Source organism: Molothrus ater, chromosome 4 (assembly GCF_012460135.2).
Source record: "Molothrus ater isolate BHLD 08-10-18 breed brown headed cowbird chromosome 4, BPBGC_Mater_1.1, whole genome shotgun sequence".
NCBI lineage: Eukaryota > Metazoa > Chordata > Aves > Passeriformes > Icteridae > Molothrus > Molothrus ater.
Genome location: NC_050481.2, coordinates 14,591,526 through 14,616,334, shown reverse-complemented (window position 1 = coordinate 14,616,334; position 24,809 = coordinate 14,591,526). Strand labels below are relative to the sequence as shown.

The 24,809-nt window shown below is 40.8% G+C and overlaps 1 protein-coding gene across 3 annotated transcripts in view; it reads right to left on the bottom strand.

Moving 5' to 3' along the window:
- Positions 1-394: 394 nt before the first annotated feature.
- The window catches only part of NR3C2 (nuclear receptor subfamily 3 group C member 2), a 189,954-nt gene continuing 165,539 nt past the window's right edge, over positions 395-24,809 (bottom strand). For all 3 annotated transcript variants that reach the window (XM_036381699.2, XM_054514566.1, XM_036381698.2), the window contains 3 exons: positions 16,059-16,189; positions 12,323-12,480; positions 395-4,095 (listed from right to left, as the gene is read on the bottom strand). In XM_036381699.2, the coding sequence (XP_036237592.1) occupies positions 3,940-4,095; positions 12,323-12,480; positions 16,059-16,189 (445 nt within the window). In that variant the 3' untranslated portion in view covers positions 395-3,939. The remainder of the gene's footprint in view (positions 4,096-12,322; positions 12,481-16,058; positions 16,190-24,809) is intronic.

Here is a 24,809-nt window from a genome sequence, read left to right as displayed (position 1 = left end):
GCGACACCCGGGGCTGGCAGGGATTGCTGGAACCAGCACTCCACTGGCTGAAGAGAGATGCTGCAGTGCATTTTAAGTTACTTCATGTTGAAGTGTTCATGTCCAGGTGAAATGGGGCTCTGAGCACCTGGTCTCGTGGAAGGTGTCCCTGCCCAAGGCTGGAGGTTGGAACTGGATGATCTTTAAGGTCCCTTCCAACCCAACCCTTCTTTGGTTCTGTCTTGTTCCTGCATGAGCAGAAGGATTGCCTCTAGGGATATCACTGCACCAGCAGCTAGCTGAGATTAAAATGCAAGAAATACTTGCAATCAAACCAGTTTAATTCATGTATATTTGTACAATTTGTATAAAAAAAAGGAAAAAAAAGAAAAATAGGTACTTGCAGACATTAACATAAAGACCAAACAATATTTTCTATTTATTTAAAAAGCTTTAAACATACAGAAGCAAACCCCTAATTATAAATGCATCATTATGCATAGATTTTACTGTTTACACCATACTGCTGGCTGCTTTTTTCATCCAGGAATCTATTTAAACTCCAAGACTTAACATTCCTCTGAGCTTCCTGGCCTCAGAACTGCTGTCTGTCTTATCAAGTCATTGACCTCCAGCTGAAAACATTGCTCTAAAAAAAGTCAAATCTTTAATAAACAATTAAAAGTGCATTAACTGTAGAATTTTTTAATTTCATAAATGTTTAAACAAGTCAGTGAAAAACACCACCCTGTGAATTAGCTTTTTGCATGATTGATTGTAAAGTATCTTTTTAACAAGATTTTGATATTGCAAACTTTAGTCTTTTCTATTTTACTCCGTGCAACTGCTCAGTGGCACGATGTGTAGTATTCCTGAAATACCCACTGCAGTACATTACACTATTTTACATTTTAACTGTGTATACAATGCTCTTGCTGCATATCCCTGTTCCTTCTTACAACAAAATAATTTAGCTCAATGAACAAAAGCCCACTTTCTAAAAGCTGTTATAGTTTGTCTTGTATTTTGCAGGAGACAAATGCCTATTTCATTCTAAACAAATTCAAAAGAACTTCCCGGTAGCTAAAAACTAGGGCTAGGTTTTATGGTTTCTTTTTCTTTTATCTGTACACAGGTTTAGATAAAAAAAAGTGATGGCTATTCTGCTTAAGTGTCCTTGATAAGAGAATACTGCCTCTTACAACATCTATATCCAATTGTATCTATTACTTCAATGATGTCTAGCAAAAAAATAATAATCAATGAATGGTTTCATAAACAACAGGTGATTAAAGTAAAGGATTTATTATAATCTGCTTACAGTTGTTTGCAAAGACAGACATACGTTTTTGCATAAAGATATAAATTGCTTTTTAAAACTAATTTAGTGTGTTTAATTATATGAAGTTTCTGTGAATTATGAATTGTACCAAACCAAGATTAAAAGTAATAAGGTACAAAAATAGGAGCAAACAGACAACAATTTGGACTGGGACAGGCATTTAACAGTGAAGTGTAGAATATGGCTTTGCTATTTTAGTCAAGCAAAGTTACTCTGAGACAGAAAAGGAGGCAGTAACTTTGTTAATATAAAAAGCTGCTGCAGACTGTATTCACCCAGAACCTGGCTTTGAAATCTTCTGTTTTAGACTTTAAAAAAAACCTAAATGAAAAGATGGATGTATGACTGTGTCTTTACTGTAAACAACCAGTCTGCATGCTGTATATCTCATGTTGGAAGTTTGGCTTTCATATTGCTGTGCAGGTCAGTATTTAAAGATCTGCCTATGAATTAGACTTCCAAAATGCAAATAATATATGTATGTATATATTTATATATAAAAAACCTCTCTGAATACAGTCTTTACAGATTACCCATTGCATAAGGCAGGTGTCATTTAAAAAGACAAGTAGCGTTGACTGTCTTCAGTGCAGCACAGTGCACCTCCAAATTTGAGTTCAGAAAGGGTGTAGAATTCTTAATTCGACCACCATTGACAAGAAATGCTACATTCCAACCGGCCAAGGGACACACTATAGCTCAAAAATACCAGTGGCACCCAGAGAGAACACTACAGATTAGGACTCTGAAAAACTATTCTATTTAAACATGAGCATATGGTAGCAACAGCTGAGCCTCAGAAAAGTTCACCTGTCCTCTATTCTACTCCAAAATCTTGTAGTTGCTTATAAATTGTGAAATAGTGAAAATCACCTCAAAAATTCTTTTCTTTGCAGTCTTATTCTAGAGAAAACATTTTTGAGACAAAATCAGACCAACTGAGTTGAACTTGTAGTGTGAACATTTGTCTTCTTGGATGTATCCCGATTATTACAAAAATGCTTACAAAATTACAGACACTTTTAGTTTATCACTAAAAATTCTACTCAGCTTGTCTGCCCTTATCATCCCTCACCATCCCTCTCACCAGTACAAATCTCTTTGATATACTTACTGTAATGATCTGCATGTTCCCTTCAGCATAACCAGAGATCAATCTCCCCCATCTGAAATAATAATCTAACCTTTTAAGATGTTTTATAGATCCAGTATTCAAAGGAAAATAACAAACCGAAAACAAAACCAAACAATCTGGGAAACCTTAGTAAAAAAAGAAAAATCATTCAACGTGTTGCTTGCCCCCGTTCCCCTGAGAGAGAAAGGGAATAGAGGGCAAGAACTCACTAGATCATTAAGGTGGCAAAAGCTTTGGAGAGAGACCATAATTTGTCTTGTTAAATGAAACCTTGGTAAAGTGGCAAACACAAAAATGTGTAGTTTCCTACAGATATATGAAGCAGGAGTTCTAAGATGTGCTCAAGTCACATATGCTTGCAAGAGAGACAAAAGGGGAGGAAAATAGAGAGAGAAATAGAAAGGCTTAAAACACAACTGAAAAGGTTAAGCATGGTTATTTACAACAGATACTGTAGGATGGTAAATTAGATATGATGCTAAAAAAGGCACAGCTTTCCCTTTCTTAAATACACTGTAAACGGTTCATTATGCATGCAGAACATTTCACTTTACAAAAAAATTACCTTGTTTGTTTAGACAAAGATAGTACTTAAATAGTCTCCAGCAAAATAGAGTTCTTTCAAAAATACTTTCCCGTTCATCCTATTAACCATTAAAGATTTTTTGTCTCATTTACAAAAGTTCCTTACACCTTATTTCAGGTCCTTCACAATTTATACATACAGCAATGTACAGTACAGCAAAAGACTGCAAAAAATTATTTGTAAAGCCAGCACAATAGATACTATAAATTGATACCAGGGCATTTGTTTTTCACATCTTATCCTTTTGAATTAAATAGTAAATGGACACTTAACACAGTGTATATCATCTATGATGGGATAACATGGGATAACAAATGCCACAGGTGGGGATAACAGTATTCCACACCAAATGTTCTGTTATTACTTTACACGTTAGGGTTTGTGTTTGTGTATATATGTGTGTGTATATATATGTAGCTTTTGTTTGTAATTTTTTTTTTTGGTTTTTTTTGTTTTTTTTTTTTTTACAAGAAAAGAATATTAATGCCCCATATTGACTTTACGTTTTATGTGCAAACCAAGGGTAAGCTTTAAAAAGTTCTCATTAGTTCTCGAACCCTTTTAAAACAAGCAAACAATACCAGAAACTACATGGCATATTTAAAACTCCATCTGTTAAAATATCAAAATCAAAGAGTTATTGACTAGATATGGCTTTTCATCCAGAGGAACAGGAACATTTTAGGGTTATGGGGTAATTTCCAAACATCTAGGTCTTGCCAAATCCGAGTCAACTGCTTTCCATTCCCCCAAACCCTTCGTATGATTTTAGACTATTCAGAGACTGCTGAACAAGTGTAAAGAGCATGTTTAAAATATGGTTTCTTGGGTCCTTCATGGGTGTGGAATAACACAGGGAAACTTAAGGCAAAGTTCTTCCATTTAAGACATTTTCTATCACTTCCTGTGAAAGTACAGGGGCTTGGCATTCCCAGATTCCACCTTTGGTAGCTGGTCACTGATGATTTCCACCAGCATGGCTGGAAACTCTACTTTCAGTGCCTGAGACTCTCGGAAGGTGTAGAAGCAGAATTCCAATAAGTCACTAACAAGCTGAAATACAGAAAGAAACACTTTTTAGGAAAAACACCAGTATTTTTGCCCGCAAACAACAGCTTACTGATAATTGATTATTTCCAAGAAATACCATCTTACTCTGACCTGACAGTCCATTTACAGGGCTTATAAAGCAAACAAAAGAACCCAAATGCCAAAGGGCTACTTGACTCATTAAAAATCAGCAAACTAGGAAAACCCAAGAGACCACAGATTTGATTTTTCAGCCTAGCTGCACTTTTCCTTTCACTAACAGCAACTGGACACCACAAAAACTCCAGGTCTACAAAAATAAAGGCTTCCGCCCAGGGGGAAAAGATCAGCCATAAACTATTGTATCTCTCAGCTTCAGCTGGATACACATTCATTAAATCAGATTATTTGGTTAACTTCAGTGCATTCTCCAGGGCCCACGACCTACAACTGCCAGAGCAGCTGATGTTTGCAGCTCAACAACACAACTGCTGTGTCACACGGTGGCATTTCAGGTTTTACAGAGACACAATCTACAGGTTTTTGGTGGCTGTGACCTAAATGCATCTCCTAAAGCCTTACAGTATGTTGGACCCTTCCCAATCTTTAAGAAATGAGAAGGAATGAAGCACATCCAGGTTTCAGTGAGTGTGTGAACTTCCACTGCAGTTCACACACTGTTGTGTGATTGAAGGAAAGATCCTCTGCTATTTAAAAATCTAAGTGTTAAATTAATTTTGGCACCCTGTGTCCTTGCAGAGGACTTGAAACACTTCTGCTTGTGTAGTTTATCAAACACAAGTTTGTCATTTCAATTCTTACCATGCAGAATTGCACTCTGCCATAAAGCCCCTGTTAAAGATAGAGCAAATAAAGGTGGACTTCTGGAAGGCAGAAAAGGAAATGAATAAAAAAATATGGGCAGCAACATTTCCATCCTGGAGCACCATACCTTATTGCTCGTTTTCAGGACTTTGACAGCTGTTCTTGCAAACATGTAAGCAGTTTATGAACATCCCAGAGAAGTGCTGAGATCACTCAAACACATGACTCGCTGCTATTGAGCCCTACATGAGTCTGCTTGCTGGGGCTTAGGTCATTGCTGATGATCTGGCATGTCATGAAGCAACACTAATTAATTAAACAGATGCATGCTAAATAAGTAGCATAGACATAATCTGGTTTTCAAGGAAAAAATGCTGATGTTCAAAGGTTTACTTTACCCATGAGGAGGAGGTTGTTACTGCGTATCTCTGTGCCAAAAATACTCTAAACAGCACAAAACCAAAGTGAAGGAAACTGTGTCTTGGTGTGATTGGCACTCCCTCCTCCCTGCCTCTGGCATCAAACACCAGCCCTAAACAAAGTAAGCCTTGACAATGACCCTGTGAATGTGCTCCTTTTCCTAAACTCTGTTCACATCACTGAATGTGAGAGGGGGTTGGGATCACCTCTGTCCCACTGCCTCCTGTGCAGCTTGAATTCCTACCTCATCACGTCTGTGTGGAGCCTCTGGATTCAGTGAGACAGGTCACAGGAAATCCTACCTAGAAACTACTAATTCTGACTTCTTTGCAAGCTTTTAGTAGTACCAAGTACACATTTATGTCTGGTGAATATGTAGACAGGGGAAATGAAAAATAACACTAATGAAGGAAGAATAATTTACTCTATTCTATAAAAAAGTCAGTAGTCCAGAGGTGAAAACCAGCATGTCATCATGGATACAATCACAGCACAGCACACTACAAATCTCACCACAGAGGAGAATGTTAAGTCTGCACAACAGTTTAAAAGAAAATCCCTAGAACCCTCCTATCCTGTCATACTTGGGTTGAAGCCCTAAGGATGATGTATTTTCTATCCCTATTTAGTCTGCTAAAACTTTTGTTCCACTTTCTTAAGCTATCAGCTTTAACACACTTGACAACAATCATGCACCTAAAGAAAAAGGGAGGAAGAACGTGTGTCACACTTGTGACCCCACGTCACCAGGACCACGAGATTGCAGTCAGGATCTTTTTAACTCCAGCTTTGAAAGCTGCATGGCTTTTTGGGACTGGGAAAGCATTAAATTAAAATAAAGAGGAAAAACGTGGCAGAATTGAAAGCCAGCTCAGAAGTATGAAAATGTAAACACTGTGCTAAGGTCAGACAGCTGAAGCTGTGAGACCAAGAGCTGAGCCATGAGCACAGTATTTTCTGCAGGTGTGCTCCCGTGCATTTTCAGAAGCACCAGCCCCCTGGCAGCTCAGCAGCCTTGGCATGTGGATGCACTGAAAGGATGAAAAACTCAAGTCCCACAGGCAATGTTAATTTTGAAATGCAAGTCCTTGTTGCATCCCAAGCAACATTTGTCTGATGGAGTTTTGATCTGTAACAGGTAAATAATTTAGATGGTCTTTTGCTTTAAAAGAGAAGTTCCCTCTTCAGTAAGGATATCAAAAAGTTGGTTTTCTCTTGGAACACACAAGCTCTGTCTTTGCAGTGACTGTCACTACAGGTGACAAGCAAGGTAACACGAGCTATCCAGCACTTCTGAACATGTCTTATGAATTTCCTAGATCAAATAAACTCCTGGTTGTTCATTAAAGCCTTGTAAAATCCCTGTGCTCTCAGAACTCCTGACTACACTTTAGCCCACCACTTCTACCCTCCACTTCTGGTGGTTTCTACTGGAAAAGCTGAGAGCTCCCCCACTCCAGCAGTGTGACACACAACTCCAATTTAGCAGTGATAGTGAAAGCACTGCTGTTTGCACAAGCAGTGCAATGGTGACTAGAAACATCCTGACTTCTACAATCTCAATTATTTCAGCTACTGAAGCACACTTCTGAAGACTTACAGCTTGGCAGTGCAGTTAAGGCCACAACTAAAACAATTCCCAATTCTCTCATCACTACCCCTGCAGTGTGCTGCGCTTCAAACATTTCCAGGGCTACAGCAGTCTTAGCAATTCTGATATTCTTACCTAATCAATTTTTCCATTTGTATGCTGTATTGAGCACCTTTGAGAAATAGGAGTATTAATCAAATGTAATTTTCTGTTATTAGGGTGGGGTGTGTATAAAATGGACTTTTTCATGCATACTGTTCTTCATAATTAAAAAAAATGAATCCTTTAATGAAGTCCCTGAAGTTAATACAGTTAAAGTGACCTTTGAGCACTTGCCCCATTTTTACAGCAAAAAGAATTTATTTTAGTTTGGAAATCTCACCATGATGCCTTTGCATTTCCAGAAATGGTAAGAACACTGGATTTACAAGGGTGCACATTTCTGTACTTCTTTTTCTCCAAATTCTCTCAGAATCTCTGAGTGTGGTATGAAAGCCCTCAGTCACTTCTCTATCAGGAGCATCTCTGTGATTAAGCCTACTGAGACAGCAATTAAGACAGCAGTAGGGTAACAACACAATGCTGAGTAATTTCTTCCTATTATTAGCTACAGCTATTACTGTCAGAAACTTCAATGTTCTCCTATATTAAAAAAAAAAAAAAGACACTCCAAATTGCCTGTTTCTGTCCCTTTCAGGAATAGGTCTCTGCCCACCTAGCTCCTTCCTCACCCAGCAGAGCCCTTGGTGAGTTTAGACTGCTGTCCCTTCCTGATTTTTCCACTTCATGCAGTGGATACAAAACTCCTGCTCCAACAACCGGGAAGGCTAAGGAAAACCACTGCCAAGCAGGTCTTGATTATTCCATTGCCACTATACTTGTTTTTATTCCCAGTCCTATGAAAATCCCATGATGTAAAATAATTATTGCTCCAAGGGCTCAGGAAGGAAGTTATTCCCTCTGGGATGGCTTACAGGCTGATTCTTGGAGATACATATGTCCTTTGGTTACCCACAGTGGCCAGTTCTTAGCTGCCTAGGAAATCCTGAACTCTAATCCAAGACTAAAGCCTTCCACCATCACAAGGAGTACAAGGGAAGACCAAGGGACAAAGCCTCTGGTTATACCTATGCAGAGAATTTGCCTCATGTTAGAGAGGAGTAAAAGGTGGATAAAATATCAAGATGGTATGGATTAGGCACTAACAGTATCTGGCAGAGCAAACATGGACCCTGGTGCTTCCTGGACTGATGCATTTATCTAACTGAGGAACTGCACTCATTTTTTCACGTTTCCTTTATAACCACGTGCACACCCAAACCACAGCACCTGACATCACATGTGGACATGCCACAGAAGAGCCTGAGTTCAACTCGTGTTCTGTGCCTGGAGGATGCACCCACAACATCACACAGCAATGAAACATCCTCATCCCTTGGCCAGCACAAATTTTGAGCCAAGTGTCCTTTGCTCTTCAACAGTAGCGGGGTTCTTCCCCAACAAACACCGGCAAACGTGAAGGAAGAGGGATCCGGCCATCACAAACTGAGCAAGACAAATCTCAGAGTAGCTTCTGTCTACATTAGGGAGCTGGGAATCAATTTCTCACTTGACAGATGCATATTAGCTGCCACAACACACACCTGGCACACTCCCACATGGCTGCTGCTCTGGGAGTAGAGGCTGGATCTATCCTCTCACTAAACAGAGAAAACGCTCACCCTGAGAATTCAGGCACTGGGACCGGAACGAGGCTCCAAACAGCTCATCATCTGTGGGACCCAACTTGGGCAGATCAGTAGCAGAAAAACGTGTACCCAAAGGTGTTGGTGACAGCTGAGGGGCTCATCTGCAGTTTTGTATCTGTGGGATTAGGAACCTGCAGAGGGACATTTGCATCCAGCACAGCATCCCGTGCAGCCCTGCCCCCGGAGGATCTGTGCCCTGATTCCCACTGTCAGCTCTTTCAGCAAGTGAAATCCTGGCGCTCTCAGCCTATGGAAAGATCCACCTCAGCTATAAAGTATTCCCTTCAGGAACCATAAAAAATTAATTATTCAGCAGCATGAGCCTTAAAGAATTTATTTTTGTTTGGCAGAAAATGCCAACAAGCAAATGACAGCGCAGGGCGCTGCCTTGCCAAGGGGAAGGTTCACATTAGGGTTTAATGTCATGGCATCGAAACAAAAGCCCTCTTCACTCAAAGCCTGTTTAGTATCAGCCAGATTGAAACCAAATTCAGCTTTTGTTCTGCAAACTGCCTAACCTTACACTACACAGTCTCTATATGAAAATGAGGCCTGCCATGCAAGATACAGCCCTTCCTGCCAAAGCCAACAGGAGATGCCGAGGAGGATCCAGATGAAGTTTTTGATACCATGTGCAGGACATCTGTTTCTAATGTTCCTGAGGGTGTTTGTCAGGCACTTCACCTCCATCAAGTGCTGCATGTGCATCTCTCCCTGAAATGCCCACGGCCATTCACAGGCACAAGACCAAAACTTTTGGAGTCTAGGTAGAGAGGGGCGCTCTCCTTGCTACTGTGATTCTTCAGGACATGATGCACATGAGCCATCCAAAATAAGAGAAATACAATCCCTACAAGAAGGAAATACGGGATCATAGAATCATTAAATCTGGAAAAGACCTCTGAGATCACTGAGTCCAGCTGTTATCCCAGCACTGCCATGTTCACCACTAAGCCACGGCTTCCCCACGGCACCATGCAGGCAGAGAGTGGCAGGGCAGGCTGCAGACAGGCTCCAGAGGCCCAGCACAGGTGTGCACATGCACAGAACCCTCTTCATCTTGTCTGCTCGGGATGGGTTTCCATCTCTTATTTTTAAGGTGCTTTGAGGCTTTATGGATCATTAAATAAAATTGCTGATGTTTGCAAATACTTAAGTGCCTGCCTGGCCTTCTTGAAAATTTCTTATTTCCTCAGCTTGGCACTTTTCTACCTGCACATATGTTTGCTGTGTGGATGAATGATTTAGCATACTGAGCAATGTAAAACCATCTTGTTTGGGTTTTCTTTTTCTTCCTCATATTATATAAGCCAAGCATACTGTAATTTGATATTTCCACACACTGTATTTCATATATTCCTCAGACAGATGTCTTATAAATGAGGTTGATGAAAGCAAGTCTGGAGGTGCAAAGGAGCAGGGTTTTTTATTGCTTGCCCCTACACTCAGGTAAAGTGAATTCCATGAGTGATGAGATGCTGCTCTGCTCAGATGGACAAGCTGGATGCAGCAGGAGGGCTGAACAAGCACGGATTGTGCACCAGCCCCTTCAGGCTTGTACTGAAAATGCCAATGCTGAGACTACAGCAGCATGTAAACATGGGGCCTCAGCTCCAGTTAGACTGCCCAGCACCAAATATATTCTGATCCTCTGAAATTACAATGGAATAAGTTAAAAATACATAGGTGACAGCTGAGGAAGCGTTCCTCCTAGACTAAGGAACCAAGCAGAAAATTTGCATTCACATCGTTTGAACGGAGAAATTCTGCACTAACAGGCAGTGGGGAGAGAATATTAATTCTCACTTCTCATTAATATTATCACCAGTCTAAATTTATTCTGATGGATTTCAAAAACCAAAAAGCAAAAAAAAAAAAAAAGTTTTAAAAAGAAAAAATAAACAAGTGCCCTTGTTGAACAAGTCTCCAGTATCATCTCTGAAAGGAAGCACTGTTGTGGAGACAACCGGCCTTTCTAACAGAGACTGCTGACAATGGGACTTTCTTTAAAAAGTCCTTTGACTATTAAAACACAAGTAATGCAAAATTAGCTTAATTAAAAATTAAATAAAATGCAAGAGCAGCCTGCTTCCTCTGGTTAGTTCAGCTCCCAATGGTTAATGCTGTGTTTTGGAAAATGTCTGTAGGACATGGCAGCGCTCTCAGTGAGCACGAGCCTGTCATCCAGTCACCTTAACCACACAAACACTCCAATTTCAGCAACAAATCAGACACTGCCTATCCTGAAGAGGATTGGAAAACTCCATGAATGCAGGAGTTTGTTATGCTGCCTCGAGGTTCAGATGTGAATTCTTGCAAATGATTTTATCACCCATCCCTTTTTTTTTTTTTTCCACTAAAACACTACAACTTCCTTTGCTGGCACTGAGCAAGTGAAACCTGATCTCTGAAGAATGAGCTATTACTGCAGTACTAATAATACTCCCCCTGCCTCCCACTAAGGTTTGCAATGTTTTAATGAACAACAGAACAATATTTGAAAAATAATTCCATATGTACATTCTGTAAACAGACCTGAGGCCCTTACACTGATATGACCTGAAGTGCACCGTACTGTACCGTCTCACAAAATGAAATTTAAGTCAAGTACAAAGACGTGCATTTGTATGCAGGCTCTGAAAGCAAATGCTGTAGCTTCTTCATGCAGCAAAGATCCTTCCCTAACCCCATCCCAGCCAAGATGGAGTAGGGCAGTTTTCTCTTTTGCTGCAGTCTGCCAGATTTTACTGGGAGGGTGATGAGCATGCTGGGAGCCCTCATCTCATGTACCCAAACACAGCTAAAGGTCACTCTCACTGTCCCCGGGAGTCTCCCATCACTTGCTGCACCATGGCACAGCTTTGGAGGGGATGGGTGCCAGCCTTGCTGACCCAGGCAATGGCCTGGTCCCCGGGGAACTCTCAGGGGGCACTAGGAAAACCCTCAGCTTGAGGAAACCTTACCAGCTGGGTCACTTGTTTCCTCTGTGGAGCCTGAAGGCTCCCTCAGAGCAAGTTAAAGAAGATTCAGCCCTGCTGCTGCAGAGATAAATTTTGCACTTACCATTATGCTGGCTAGAACCAGGTCACTCCCAGCTAAACAGCTCAACATTATGGACACCCCTTCTGGAATCTACCACACCTACCACAAGCACTCTGTCACTCTGGGCAGAGGCATCAGCAGCCCAGGTGCTTTGAGAACAAACTTTTAGTTTCTTATGTCATTCATCACATCTCACACCTGAGACATGTAAAACACCTTGTGCTGGAATAAGGCAGGGTGGCAGAAATAACCCAACAAGGAATCTTCCACTTGAAAAGTTCAAATAAAGCTTCAAACACCCAGGATGGCTTCAAGGACTCAGTGCATCTTTTAAAGTCATCATGATTACAAACCCAGCTGTAAAAGATCACCAAATTAATTCTGTGTTTATTGGCACGTCAGGCACGTTGGATGTGTAACACACTAACCCTGAACCTTTCACCTTTATGACTTCTACTTTCTTATTTTAACTTCATAAGTTCATCTAACTTCCCTCAGATGTCCCTTTAAAAACAAGGTTCATTTTTGTCTCCCTGTCAGTTAACACAATTAAAGACTATTTGTTTACCTTAAAGGAGAGATTTTTTGGTTAACTTTTCTGTGCTCCCTGAGGAGTTATACTTACATCATGCATGGAGTCAAGAAGTTTAGTCAGTTGGTAGAATCTCTGCCAGCTTTGCCCAGAGTTACTTGGACATTTAGTTACCATCTTCTTTAGTTCTTTAATGTAATTTGCCCTCATTTCTTCAAATGCAGCTTGGCTTTTGAGACCATCCTTGGGAACTGTCATTGAAAAGACAGTCTTAAATTAGTATTAACTGCATTGCTTATTCTTTTGATGTGCATACTTAAACAGTTACAGCAGTCAGCGGGTGAAGGAATGAAACCTTTAAGCAAAGTCCGTAACTTTACAGACATTGCTGAGGGATCAACAACACCACACAGATTCTCAAGCGATTCAGGCATCCTCTCCGGATGTGTGATTGCAGGAGCTGTGGCAGAGGACAAGATAACATCTCAGAAATGCGACACATGCTAGCCTCATGTCCAAACTGCTTTCAATACAATCCAACCACATAAAAACCAAGCAGATGGATCACGGGTATTTTGTTAGAAGCTGAAAACGTGATTTATCATTCTTGAATGATTCCCCACACTTGGCAGAGGAGGAGAAGGTACAGAATCACAGCTGTTATCTGCAGAAATGCTAGACCAAGTGACACATTTTTATGCCATCAAGTAAGATCTAAAATTTCTTTGAATGTTAGCAAACATCTGCATAGCATCTAGAACAAAACAGAGCCATTTTTCTGCACAGAACAGAAGTCTGTTTTCCAAACAAGCATCCTGACCCAGTGCTTGACCATGACAGACACTTGCAAGCATTTCTAGTGTCCTGTTGAAGTTTCCATCTGCCAGATAGAGATAGAATCATGATCATGGAATCATCATTTTATAAATGGGTCAGAAGTACAGTTTTCTGATACTTTTTGCTGTGACCAATATCAGCAGGGCTGATTACAAAAGCAAATACCCTGTTTCTTAAAGGACTGCAAACACTCCTGCAGGTTCTGCCCCAAACAGGAATGGCTTATTAGGATCAGATCCCTATGAAAACTCCAAAGGGGTTATTAACAACATTACTTAAAATATTCTGAGGTTTAATATCCAAATTCATGAACACTGCTTAACCATCAAATGTGTTTTTTTCCCCATATCTCTTAGGCATAGTCCACAGAAGGAAAATAAAATATGGTCTGTATATGAGTGACTTTATTTCCTAAGTCAGAAAACTATGTCAGATTAAGCTAAATAGGAAGTTACCTACTAAAAAGAGAAAGGAACAAAAGGTGATCTTCCAATTCAGCTTACCCTGACTTAACCTCTTGACAGAAACTGTCTTGTTCATACACTTCCTTCTCTTCTAAATCCTCTCAACTGCCCTTTATCCCACTGAAATCACATCAGAAGCATGAAGCAACTGCCCTAAATGGCTCCAGAGTAGAAGCTTTAAGAAAAAGCATCAGTATCTACAAGAACAATTTAGCAATGGGGAACAAGGAGGAGCTGTACCACCAAGGGCTTGAGGCCACCAAGTGCTGGAAAGGGGCACAAGGAAGAATCTTTAGAAAAAGCCTAGAGGTTACACACCAGCCTGCCTGCAGCTAGGTAAATATTATATATTTATATTACTCAGTCACAATATAAATATCATATGTTCATTTAATTTTCAAATTCTAGATGCAAACTCTCTCAGTCAGCTGACAGATAAAAGAAACTGTCTGGAACAAATCTACAAATTCAGTTCAAGGTGAATGAACACAGAGGCACCAATCAAGATAAGTAAAGCCATCAGAGCATGCTGTGGCCCTCACACAAAATGCACAGGCTTTACAGTTCCTTTAATATGTACAGTGCTTACAGGCTGTTAGAGTCACTCTTTGTCTACTACTATGTATTTTACTGTTCTGTCTGAAAATTATTATACTATCACGCCAGCCAGATTATTAAGGAAGAAAGAAAGACCACAAATAAAGAGAACTCAAGCAAAACATGAAATTCTGGAGGTTTGCCCAGTGTTTCTGATTTTACTTATTAAATGCAGCAATACTGTTGGCAAGCTCCCAAAATCTATGGTCTGTGGAAAGCAAGAAAACAACTGAGTTGTAATGTGTGGTTTCTTCCACATGTAAATGGAGTGAAACTTCCTTGATGTGGTCGCCATGAAAGTTTCAGAATAACTTGTACTCTATTCATCACGTGATTCAATAAAAGAATTTAAATGAAAACAAACCTGGAGCTTTCTGTCATAAGACTGTACCAAGGTGCAAGCACTCAAAACCAGGTTTGCTGCCCTTCACTTGACACTTTCTGGGTTTTATCACCACCTCCATTTCCATTTTGCTTTCCTTTTTCTCTCTCTCTAATGTAAATATCCTGACTCCCCAAAACAAACTATTTTTAGCAGGTTTTCTGGTGACCATGGTGTGTGTTTGAAAGGGACCCAGCTCACTGAAGTTAATTGGCCAGACTGATCTCACCTAACAGATTCTTGCAATAACTCATTAGTTTACGCTCTCGAGAGGCTAGAATAATAAATACCTAGCTTAAAGACATTTTGCTGCATTTTTAGAATGCCTTCAGGTTATTTTTCTAAAGATTCTTCCCCTATAAGGCTGATTAAAATGCTGCAGAGGCAGATCTCCAATCCAGACACTCTCTCAAGAACATTTTGGGATCCAAACCCTCCCTGAGCACATTGCTTCTGGAAACAGGAGGACTGACAACCTTCAAAAAAAAAGCCACTTAACCCCTCAGGCAAGCCTGGAGCACAGCCCCTCCCCAGTGTTCCAGGTTCACTGGCTGACCATCTCCAGCCCTTGGTGGAGTGGGACCTGGGTCAGACTCTGCAGGCCAGGACACAAAGGGATCCCCAAAAAGTGATGTCTCTCCCAATCCCAGCAAGCTGGAACAGCTTCAGTTGGAAGAGGGAAGGGAGGGAGATGGCTGAGCCCAAAAATCTCACAGCCCCAGGAGGTTTCTGTTAGAGGATCCAAATGCCCTCCAGCTCTGACAGGAACTGCAGCCCCATGTCCCCCCTCAAAGGCAGGTACTTTAACCACAGACCTGGCTTGCCATGGTGTCACTGAGCTGTTCCCCACAAAAAGGAGCAGGATTCCACAGAATAACATTTGCTTACAGGTTTACAGGCTGTTACTGATGGAAAAGTAATGTACAAACTGCCTGTGTATTTATACAATTGCACTGGGACAGGAGGTTTTCAGTATTTTCAGCAAGATAAGATCAAGAGATCTGCTAATTACTACACAGTGCTGTAACAAGCACCAAAATATAATTTTGTGTCTTAAAACTCAAAGCATGATGGCTCAAGAGAAAAAAGGAAGCGTGCACTGTCATTTATTAAACTTTTAGAAGCCTGTGGAAGGGCTTTGCATTCTCATGTCACTTGGCATTACAAGATCACCTGCTCTGCAGTACAGGCAATGCACATCTTTTGATCCTGAAGGTCACGTTGAGTCAGCCAAACCCTGGTGGCTTTGAATGTTTAGCAAGGATTTTCCCTCAGTCCCCACAGCTGTGGCACTTGCCTGGCATGTCTGAGGTCCCCCTATGGAGAGGGGGCCAAAGTCCTGTGCCTGGCCACTCCTGTCCCTCCAGTGCACATGACACGCTCCAATTGCAAGGACGCTTCCCGCGCTAACTGCAGATAAACCCAGGCTTATTCCTGCGGCCCAGCTGGAAACAGTTTGGCTCTTTTGCCAAGTTGGTTAAAACCACTGCATCTCTTTGTGAGCTGGAATATTTTCTAGCATTCCTATATAAGCACGGACCCAACTCACCTGTGCTTAGGAGCAGCAGCACTTTCATGATGGTGTACTCCTCGAAGCTGAGCTGCAGGCGCACGAACTGCAGGCTGATCTGGTGCATGCCCTGGCACAGCTCGAACATCGCCGACTGGCGCATCCGCTCCCTGCGGAGACAGGGGAACAACATCCAGGGCATCAGTACACACCAGGGAGAGCACAACCTGCGGGGGCATCACCCGGGCACCACTCTGCTCCTACGCCGCCTGCAGGGATGGCTGAGCTCACCTCGCTACCCGGCAGACCACGGAAAAGGAACAGCAACGAAATCATTTGAGTTTTGTCACTGATGGGATTAGTGAAGTGGCAAAAGCATTTTAAAATGTCAGTGTTTGCTCAGCTCTGCCCTGGCTGATGGAAGCGTGCCTGCTGAAGAGGTCAGAGCTGGTGCAGCAGGGGAACGAACCTACACCCACTGAATGCATGCTCTAGGTGATACACTCCCCCATCAAGTGACATCTCCTGTTCAAACATTGAAATATTCAAAAAACATGTGTTTTTTTCCCAAACTAGTAATCTAAAACGATCTGGAATAAAGGAATATATGAAAAAAATGAACTCGTTCATTAACACAGACTTCTGCCTGTTAAATCGCAAAATAATTAGAATACATTACTTGTATCTTTACATGTACTTTCATAAATTTAACTTAAGACCTTGTCTCTCTTCTCTGAGGTAATCCTAGGCTAACCTATCCTGCTCAAGTTTCAGGCAGAATTAGTTAGAATTTTGCTAAATTTCTGAAGCTGCCATCTCAAATCACAACAGCTACAGAAAAGAGTCACTGAGAGTTGCCTGTCTCAGCAGAAACTGTGATATATATATATATGTGTGTGTGTATGCAGGTATGGAGACAAGGCCCTAAAATTATTCCATGTCCACTACTCCTCTTTTTTTCAGTTGCTCAAAACCAATTGTCTGTATTTCTTCTAACAAATTTTTGTATAATTGGGGAATTGGATGAAGTTCAGCTCATTATTTTAACCAAGCAAATGCTTTTTCAGATATACAAATTGGCTGGTGAAAGAGAAGAATCATACTGTGTGCAAACAAAGACTGACATAATCTTCCTGGTGTTTTATTGCACTGCTGCCAGAGCAATTTCATTTTCCTCTTTAATACTAATAAAGCGGACTCCCCATTGTTAGATGGGCTCTGCACTTTTCCCCTACTCCACCCTCTTTTCTTGAGACTAAGAACTTCCAGCTTCTTTTTTTTTTTTTTAAATTACATTTAATAGCAGGAGTAATGCCATACATATCTGTTTTTATTATGCATCATGGACTGCTCCCAGGAGGCTCTGAGGGATACACACTGAACTCCAAAGGCAAATGATTAATAAAGGACATTTGTATTTTAAATTCTACATTTTGAAGTGTATCTCAGCTGGCCAGAGACAGCAGCACTCCAAGTAAGAGCCATCTATGACATCCATCATTACTTTTGCAGGACACCAAGGTTTGTTCCTGTTCCTCCAGACTGAGAATATAAAAGCTACTGCCACCATCCCTGTGTTTGACCTCTACAGAGAGAAGTGACAGATTTTTCATCAGATACCACAAGCCACACAGCAAGAAAATAAAACATGATGTTTTGTCTCAGGTTTCTTATGCCTTTATTTGTTTGGTTTTTTTTTGGAGGCAAAACAGTCTGTGTGAGTTAACTGTAAAAGAGTTGATTCAAAAACTCGATCTTTTACATTGCATTGCACTTTTTCTGACATCCAAATTTTTCTGCCTTTTGCTTTTCTTTGTACTTGTTTTGCTTATATGTGATTGCCTAAATATAAGAATTTCAGTTACAGTCAGGATTTTTTTGGTTAGTTATTTCTTTCTGTCTTTTAAATATTCATGTTTTTATCTACTTACAAATATTGATCTCTAGGCTTACCCTCAAGAAAAACCTGATGATATTGTTTGTAGCAAGATAAAATGATGCACAGCATGAGTTAGTAGGTGATTTGTTTAATATACAGCAAACACATTATTTGAAATCAATTTGCCACCTGAAAAATCAATTAAGTTGATTTATTACTAATTTACAAAATATTACCAACTAACAATTATGTTAGTTAATTCATGACTCTTTTAATGAAAGATAAGCATTTTGTGGGAGTTTACGGTAGTCAACTTTGTATTTGGTTTTCAACCCCACACTGTGTGGAATAAGAGGGTACAGAGCTTTTGAAAAATTCAGATGCTGACATCACAGATATCCAATACCTCGAGAGCAGCAACAAAATAAAGCAATAGAAATATGATAAAAGTGAAGAGGTGCAGAGAAATTAAGGCATGTCAGTATAACATGAGCAAAGTTATTTTTTTCCTCACCAAGCACATCAGCTAAGAATAAATGCCATCAAGTCATCACAAATGCCTTTACCATCACAAGAAAAACTTAAAAAGAAAAAAAAAGGAGGGATAAAAAAAAGGCAAATCCCATCCAACCAAATCCAGCCCAATGTCTGACACAGCTCCTGTACCTCTCAACATGAAAAACGGGAGATATGAAGATCAGGAATATAAGGGCACGCATCTTTATGGGCACATTCAAGAAGTTAAGTACATTTAAGTAACAAAAAGCGTGGAGCCAAAGCTCTGAATCCACTGTTTGGATATGCATTCAGAAGTGGTGTCATTAGCTCAGTTCAGCTTAATCCTCCTTCATAATAATGCGCTTTAGACTTTACACCTTAAGTTAATCCATCTTAAGTTCCCCAAGTGTCTCCTTAGAGGCTTAAAGTAATGCCCAGCTCACATTTTGTCTGACCTTTCCTGCAGCCCTGTGGATGGGCAGGGAGTCCAGCCATTCCCACTGCTGCCACCAGCCATTCCCACTGCTGCCACCAGCCATTCCCACCATTACCAGCCATTCCCACTGCTGCCACCAGCCATTCCCACTGTTATCAGCCATTCCCAACACTGCCAGCAGCCTGTTTCCACTGCTCTGCCCAATTGCCACTGGAGCCACCCAGCCACAACAGGTATGTAGGATTTGACCAGTCCCCCCAGGAGAGCAGGGATGGTTTGAGGAAACCATTTAAGACAAGACATCCTAAATACCAAACCAACCATATATCTCATAATACCCTTATATGATCTCCACAGAAACCAGGCAGCCACATCAAAACCTGTGAAACTACAGGCAGGCAGAAGAGAAACAGCTTGTTATGAATAAGTAACTCATCATTTATGAAGTCATCATGAAGCCCAGTATCGTAAATCTCCTCGCTGAGGATGGAAACTGCAACTCAACTGACCGTAACCAAAAAGAGGAACCCACACAGCAAGAAATATTCACTGACAGACGAAACTCAGCCCCAAACTAAACCTGATACCAGGTTTTATTGACTTTCTCATGGGTACTATTCAAAGCTGCAGCACAAGGCATCTTCCCAAATTAGATAGAGAAGTGAATAAAGGTGGGTGTGTTGAGGTTTCATCAGGATTTAAATGACTTGCTGATAATCCCAAGAAAAGATTGGCCAAGGCATCCCCTTTCACAGCACCTTAGAGGAACAAAAATGCACCTGAGTTAGTCCCTGCAGCCCAAAAAATACTTAGGAAAAGACCAATAAATATTTGTAGCAAAACTCTGATGTCAAAGATAGTTTTTGTGTCTTCTGATTTCACACTTTTTACCACTGTAAGAACCATTTCAAATTTTATAACCAAGAGCCTTTCCCTTGCTAGACTAAAACCTGTATCCATTTGAAGGTTGCCCACCAATAAAATTTATTTTAGGCACCTTCAGAAAGCACTTTCCACTGTAACAAAACCAAAACAAACAACCAATCAAACAAATGCAGCCCAACAAGAAAACCTGCCAAAGGCCTGAAAGTCAAAACCTGTTTAGAAGCCTCCAAAACCAAGGCATGCTTTCCCTCATGCCAAAAGAAGTCAGTTTGAACTTGACAGAGAGAGGAGTAAAAACATCACCAGACACCTTGAGGGCAAGGCAGAGCTACTGAGAATAAAGAGGGGAAAGACTAGGACATGGGATTACAGAAACCCCCGCTCAGTGGCTCCAACCCTCTAATCATAAAAAGCCCTTGGCCTGAATTGTTTTACCTGCCTTAGGTAAAATAGGCATTCTGACTGGAAAAAGTTTTGAGGTTCTTGGAGAAAGAAAAAATAAACATATTGTTGTCACAACACTTTTCTGTCTCTTGAGGGAGTATTCTACTCCAGCAGTGGGGACAGAATGCCACTACCTGAATAAATTCTTCCATGCACAGGGGCAGGAAACACTGAGCATCCCTCTGCTCAATGGACTGCACCCAGACACCTGTGTCCCATCTTGAAGCCATTAAAAGTGCCACTGATGTCACCCATACTGGAGCAGCCTCATTAAGTTAACACACTGATCAAAATCCAAGCCAAAATGCAAGCAGGACTCAGGCAAAATTCAATTATGACATTTCATTCAGTACTTATTTTTTATTCAGCACTTTCTAATCTCTGCTTAGTCTGCAAGCCACAGCAGAAAGATACAAAACCTCTCCCCTTCAACACTTTGCCTTCGACTCCTAAAGTAAAGCTTTAGACTCATCTCCTTCCAAGGAGGCAAAATTGCCTATTACTTTGCACCAATTTGGGCACTGCCAAACCCAGGACAAAATAGTGACTGGACCCAGGACCACCAGTGTGACCACTGATAATCAGAAAAGGAAGATAGTTTCACATTAAAACAGATCTACAGACATTAAGCTGCTATTTTTTGGCCTTTAGCCACTCAGGCAATTGGCAATTTTTAAATTCAACTTGGCAATTTTAAACTGAACTTATAGAAGTCAAGTCTGAAAATTAGTTTTCTCACAAGAAAATCATCATGGTGACCCTAGAGAATACCATCCCGGATAAGCAATACTAAGGAATTTAGAGCTGCTTTAAAAGTTCCAGCCAAGTGTCCTCCTGTTATATGCCTATCAACGAAGGAATTGGCAACAGCCCATGGATAATGATTGCAAAAGGAGAGTTTCAGCTCTCAATCACTAGCAGAGAACTTGTGATAAAATCCAACTTAATAATCACCCAGTTATGTAACCCTAAAATCCCAAGCACATCAATAGCAAAAAACCCCAAGTATATGCTGGTATTAACAGTTAATTATGCACTTAGGAGAATGCTGATACCAAATACTCTCTTTTGGTTTGCATTTGCATTTCAAAAGAGACAAATCACAGTTTAAAATGAGAAAATACATAATTATGCCTTTACCAAAATGCTTTTTCAATAACACATTCAATAAGTGATGATAATGTACACATGGCAATAAATACCCCATTTCAAAGTTCATCAGAGAAAGGTACTGAGAGCCAGAAAAGGTGCCCATTAGGTATTGTTTTATACATCCATTCTGCCAGGGCTCATTGTCACTTGCAGTGGTACATCAACAAAATTACTGCTATATTCCACATGCAGCAGCAATTCTCCTTTTATGCCAACAATGCCTCAAAAATTAAGACTTTGCTCATGCTGTCACGCAAAGCCTGGCATTTTCTGGAAGTCGACTGAGGCACGTCTTCCTCTGATGCCAGTTTAGAAAAACGACTTCCTAATTTTTCTTTTGCTCATATTTAACTCTAGAGGGGAAGTAGCAGAAGCGAGCACTGTGCATGTGAGAGGCATTTGGAGATGCCAGCAAACAGCTCATTGTGTGCAGGAAGATTAAAGCAGCACCACATTCAGATACAATTGCAAGGAACAAACATCTAAGACATTGACAGAAGCGAGAAGAAACCCTCCCAAAATGCTTGCAGATGTCCCAAAATCATGCTGAGACAATACCAGGACAGCATAATTATGGTTTATGCTAAATGTAAAGTCATTGGACAAGTCTTCGTACTAAAGTCGTAAAAACTAATGCTCAGATTCTTTTGAACCCATCACAAGCTGGAAATCTGCCAGAACCATCCACTAGGCCAAGTGATGAGCAAGATGAAAATGAAGCATTTGAGAAAGATCAAGAAAGTTAAATAAAATCTTTGCATCAGTGCTCTCTGTAGAGGAACCCAGTAAGGGCTCTCCCTTTTCAGTAAGCAAGTGTGAGAAATAGTTTCAGATTCAAGTGCAAGTGGAAGAGGGTTTAGAAGGAAAAAAAAATACAGTAAAATGAATAGTAATAAATCACCAAGACCAGATGGCATCCATCCACGAGCTGTAAAGCAACTTAAATACGGAATTGCTGAACTACTAACTGTGCTGTGCAGCTTATTGCTTAAATTGCCCTTATAAAAGTCGTGGAAGGCGACAAACGTGACTGATTTCTTAAAATGGGTCTGAGGGTGGGAAGGGAGCACTGGAGATCAGAGGCTAGTGAGCTCCAGTTCTATATCGAGCAAAACCATTGAAAGAGGAGTATGAATTGATAAATAAACATGCTGTAAGGGAAGAAACTCAGCACAACTCTGGTGGAGAGAGGTCATGTCTCATGAATCTGAGAGGGCACTCTGGCGATAGCACAAGGACGCTCTGGTGGATCCAGGCAATGTCTGCACGATGGAAATGCTTTGCACGTGCCAGGTCTAGCTGTGTCCCCCAGCCATATGGGCTGAGACCTAAGCAAATACCAACCCTCTCCTCCTCCTCCTCCTCTCCCCTGCCCTGGTTTCCACACAAAGGAAACTGGGGCATGCAGCTTGGGTATGGGCTCAAATAAATTCTGTCAGTGTGCCAGCGTAGGTAATTACTGGTCTAGGACCTGCACACTGCCTTGCATCAGGAGGTATGGAAAGATGCAATCATGGCAGGGTTGGATTTTAAAGCTATTAAAAAGATCTCCTGGAAGCTCTTAAAGAGAGCTTGGGGATAAGGAGGTTGTCTCTTTGTGGATTATTAGCAGCTTAAAAATAAGAGACCAAGGGTCATAACAAATGGACATCTCTCACAAGTAACGGAGGTTACCAGGGAAGTCTCACAGAGCTGGGGCCTGGGCTTGGAACTGTGCTCACACATCATATGAGAAAAGTCAGACCTCTGGAGGTGACTGAGCTGGCTGATGGCTCCAGACGATGAAACCAAGAGCTGCCTGTGAAAGACTGCTGAAAAATCCTGCAAGTCTGTGGGGCTGGCTGACAAAATGGAAGGTGGAAGTCACTGACTGGACAATGCAGACAGTATAATCATCTCCCACCATACATACAAAATAACAAACATCACACAATAAAGAGTCCTAGGTGTAACTTGGGACAGGTTTTTTGGGCTTCTGCCTTTTCAAAATGCCTTTCATCAAAAAAAAAGCAAAGATGTGAGAGAAGAGTTGAGAGCAAGACAGAAATTGTAATTTTGGTGCTGCATCCACTGTGCTCTAAATCTAGCGTGTTGGTCTGGTCTCCTCCCAAAATTAATACAAAGCATGAGAGGAGGAGCTGAGGATGGCCAGGGACAGCAGACAACTAGCAGATATATACAAGGGGAGATCAAACTGACTCACTGATTCTTCAGCTCACAGAAGAAACAACAGGAAGACTTGATGGAGATCTAAGTGATAAATGGCATGCATGGGATGAGAAGGATTATATCCACCATTACTGCAAATACTGGAATGAAGTGGCACTCCATTAAATTATCAGCCACCTGCTTTAGAAACATCTCCAACAAACAAATATGCATAATGAAATTGCAGACGCAACTGCCACGGAACATTTTAGATATCAAGATTATAAATGTATTCAAAGAGGTAACAGGCAAATTCACAGAGAAAGACACAGAAGAGTTATTAGGCACAACTGTCCAAATGCAACCTCACATCCAGAAAGTACCTAAGTAATTGCTAGAATGGGCAAATGAAGAAGCCCCTTGTCCTGATCTTAAACTTTCTCTGGCCAATTTAAAGGGCGACAAACTCTGCTAGAGGGACAATTCCTGACATTTCCCCATTCTCACAGATCTCCATAAATCTACATATCTCCTGTTTTCCTTTAAAGCTTCACAGTTTGAAGCAAAACACTTCAAAAATTTAAGAAGTGTTTAGAGATAGAGGCATTGAAAGGCAGAGCCTTTAGAAATTTATGCAAAGAAAGTGAATCTATTGCTTTGTCCAACCAATAACCTGCTTACAAAGAAAAGAAGCCCAAAATAAAGACTGGGAAAATCTAGCTGAAGCATGTTACATCTATTATGTACAGGTATGATAGCAGCTTTCCAAAATTTCTCTTTTTTTGTCTGCACTACTGTTGGGTGGGTATGTAACAAAATCCCTTTATGTACTCCTCTGGATGGGAACTGAGCCACACTTTATGAAAAAGTAAATAGTAGTAACAATGTATATAAAAAATTTACTGATGAAGATATTCACTTTTCATTGCAATGACACTTTGCATAATTTCAGTATTCCTCACTAAAATACATGCAAGCAAAAACCATGCAGGGAGGATCACCAAGGAGTGCTTGCTGACCTTTTAACAAGACCAGTGACTGCACAAACAATTTATCAGCAAATTTGAACACTGACAACTCTTACCAACTCTGGTTGTGGCAATAATAATTGAAAATGAGGGATTTGGAGGCTGCCTGATGACAGAGATTACAAAAATGAACCTAAATTTAGAAACTACAAGGATTAGGAGATTGCAAGGGAAGACAAAAGGGTTAACATCCATCACCCTGCCAAACATAAAAGCAAAAAAGTAATCATTTAAACAATGAATGAAGTTTCTTATTGGCTTTATCACCATTCACAGATGATCTAACTAATTATCCCCACCAAGCCTTGAGGTATATGAGG